The sequence below is a fragment of the Dermacentor albipictus genome, chromosome 6 (assembly GCF_038994185.2).
Source record: "Dermacentor albipictus isolate Rhodes 1998 colony chromosome 6, USDA_Dalb.pri_finalv2, whole genome shotgun sequence".
Classification (NCBI taxonomy): domain Eukaryota; kingdom Metazoa; phylum Arthropoda; class Arachnida; order Ixodida; family Ixodidae; genus Dermacentor; species Dermacentor albipictus.
In genome coordinates this window covers 54,421,861-54,425,118 of record NC_091826.1, presented here as the reverse complement: position 1 = coordinate 54,425,118, position 3,258 = coordinate 54,421,861, and the positions used below count along the sequence as shown (strand labels likewise).

Below are 3,258 nucleotides of genomic sequence, written 5' to 3'. Positions count from 1 at the left end.
TATCATCATCATTGTTAGAGAATGTTGTTAGAGTGTTGTTAGAGGCGTGTACGTACACGTGACAGTAAGACAAGGCTTACGGCGGCACCAACCGCGACGACGCAAACGTACCTCGAGCGTCAGTAGTATTGCTATCGCAATAAAACTTGTTTTTTAAGCTTCCAAGGCTGGGCTATAGGCGGTGCTACGTTGATCAGCGCCGCACACGGGAGCAAATGAAGAAAGTAGGCGTGTTGTGTACGGTATAGTACGGACTGTAAAACTATAGACCTTTTCCATCAGCGATGTGGCAGCAGTGCGTTCATGACCCCAGAGAACTTCCGGTAAGCCATTTTCAAGAGTTCAGTTAGGCAAGAACGGAGAAGTAGTTTGCCGAATAGTATACTGTAGGCACATATTTTTGATGTTTTCAGATATAAAGAACGTGCACCATGCGTCTAACTCATGTGCGGGCTTTTTTGTTGCACTTCACAATACAATTCACTGTCTACGCAGGACGTACTACTCCAACTCAAGGAGGAAGTACTCGAGAAAATGCCGAGAAGTGGCGAAAACGTTGTCATGGCCCTCGACATAAAGGGAGCCTTCGACAACGTGAGCCACGCCGCCATCATGGAAGGCATCAACAACACCAACTGCGGGGGAAGAACCCACGACTACATCAGGGCCTTCCTGAGCGACAGAACAGCGACCGTGGGACTAGGCGAGCTGAGAAGCGACGTCTTCACCACGCCTTGCAAAGGAACACCCCAAGGCTCCGTGATATCGCCCGTCCTGTTCAATATGGCGATGATCGGGCTAGCAAGACGCCTCAAGGAAATCCCGGGCATCCAACACGCGATGTACGCCGACGACATCACGGTGTGGGTCACCCAAGGATCGTTAGGGGAGAAGCAGGACAGACTACAAGAAGCTGCGACCTGCGTAGAGACCTACGTCAGGGAGAGAGGCCTCAGATGTTCGACGGAGAAGTCGGAAATCATCAGGATCGGAAGAAATCCTACCAAAGCCTCGCTGGAAGTAGTTCTAGAGGGGCAATTGATCCCAGAGCAGAACATGGTACGAATCCTAGGCATGTGGCTGCAGAGCAGCCGAAAATGCAGCCATACCATCAGCCTGCTGAGAAGAGCCGCGGAGCAGGTTGGCAGAATGATCAGTAGAGTCTCTCAGAGAAGGTACGGGATGAAAGAAGAAGATACCCTCAAACTCGTCAACAGCCTAATCGTTAGCAGAGTTATGTACTCCTTGCCCTACCACGCAACAACAAAGGCGGAGCGAGAGCAAGCCGACTGTATTCTCAGGAAGGCGTACAAGATTGCTCTACACCTGCCCAGAAACGCATCAAACGAGAAGCTACTCCAACTCGGAATCAGCAATACCTTCGATGAGCCTGCCGAGGCTCAATTGGGGGCACAACTCATCAGACTCAGAGGCTCCTCTACGGGAAGGGCGCTCCTGAGAAGGCTGGGTCGGAACACGTGCGGACTGGTAGACAGATACGCGGACGTACCGGACGACCTTAGAAAGACCTTTAATGTAGGACCCCTGCCTAAAAACATGGATCCTAACCTACACGAGGACAGACGAACAGCAAGGGCCGAGCAGCTAGAAAGGAGGCTAGGCCGGTCAGAGAACACAGTCTATACGGACGCCTCCATGTACGTACATGCAGGGAAGCGCTTAGCCGCTACGGTGGTAGCTAATAGCACAGGAGACATGGCCACATGCGCCTCAGTGGAGGTCGTGGGCATAACGGAGGCCGAGGAAATTGCCGTCGCGCTGGCGGTAGCAGAAGGCTATAGGAAAGGCCGATCCCTAAACATCTTAACAGACTCGAAAGACACGTGTAAAAACTATACGAAGGGCAGAATTAGCGGCATGGCCCTCAGGATAATCAGTGGGGCAGCAGCCTCTGCTGAGCAGACACCCATACAACACATAATCTGGGTCCCAGGCCACGCAGGCGTAGCGGGGAACGAAAGAGCAGACAGCCTAGCTCGAGGGCTTACATACCGAGCAGGCATGTCAGATGTTCTGGAGCTTCAGCTACTAGCATGCGAGGGGGGATACACAGAGACATTACAACTATACAGGGGGACTAGATTCAAGTACCCACCACCACACAAAGCCCTCACGAGGGAGGAAGCAGTCGGCTGGCGTAGGCTACAAACAAACTCCTTCCCCAACTTGTACATCTATAACAAGATGTCACCAACACAATACAGAGCAAACTGCCCCTGGTGCGGCGACACACCCACACTATACCACATCACATGGGAGTGCGAACGAAATAAAGCATTCCACCAACACGAATTCCCGAGTGCGGAGCAATGGGAGAGCCGGCTCACCAGCAGCGAGCTCGCGGCCCAAAGGGCCTTAGTGCGGCACGCTGCTGATGCAGCGCGACTCAGTGGAGCCCTGGACTAGGGGCCCAACCTTGCTGAAGAGAAGCCTCAAGTCGCCGGCGCCAAGAAAGACGACGGAGGCTTCGAATCCGCGAATCTCTTAAACGATCTCATTAAAAGTTTTCTACTACTACTACATTGTCAAACACTCCAACTCTCGAACAAAACTGGTGCCAGCTGGAGGGTCTTCTAAGTTTATAGGCTATTGTAACTTGCGTTGTTCCTGAGGGTTTAACCGGAAGTCTTCTGGGAACTCCGAGCGTTAGATTAGCGCACGCAAGCGGCTTGCTTACGCAGGGGCGACGATACTGCGCATGCGCAGTACCGTCGGCCCTAGTTCTTGCGTACGCAAGCCGCTTGCGTCCCCTAAACTATAACTCTGTTACGTCTCCTTTCCGTTTGTCCAAGTACGAAGAGAGGCGATTTTAGCATTGCACCAAGCGCCACGACTGTGACGTTCCTGAGGTGTCTGAACCCACGATGAGTTCGCTTTTGGAGTTCCGTCGAGTCCAATGCGGATCAGCTGCTTCTACACGGACACCTTTTTTTTTCTCTCTTGGAAATGTGAGTCTGCAGTTTTTTTACAACAGTGTGCGCAGAATGTTGCACGACACTACTCCTTACAATGTCGAATGGAGTTGCCGTCGTCACCACAATTAGTCTGGATTACTCCTGTCTGCTGGTAATCATTGTGCACACGTTTCTGTACGGCGTGATTGTACGGCGCGTTGTACGGCGTACCTGTACGGTGTGATTTTCTCGTCATTGCAGTTCCGTTGTAGCGGCGCATCCAGATCTGTACGGCGTGTTTGTACGGCGCGTTGTACGGCGTACCTGTACGGCGTGATTTTCT

General features: G+C 52.2%; 1 protein-coding gene across 1 annotated transcript; it reads left to right on the top strand.

Annotated features, from left to right (window-relative positions):
* The first annotated feature begins 561 nt into the window (after window positions 1–561).
* LOC135907819 (uncharacterized) lies at window positions 562–2,427 on the top strand. The gene has a single exon (XM_065439576.1). The coding sequence runs from the start codon at window positions 562–564 to the stop codon at window positions 2,425–2,427; it is 1,866 nt and encodes a 621-aa protein (XP_065295648.1).
* Window positions 2,428–3,258: the final 831 nt, after the last annotated feature.

Bases quoted from the DNA above. Each gene is read 5' to 3' on its own strand.
- LOC135907819 (XM_065439576.1), top strand. From the start codon at position 562: ATGGCCCTCGACATAAAGGGAGCCTTCGACAACGTGAGCCACGCCGCC.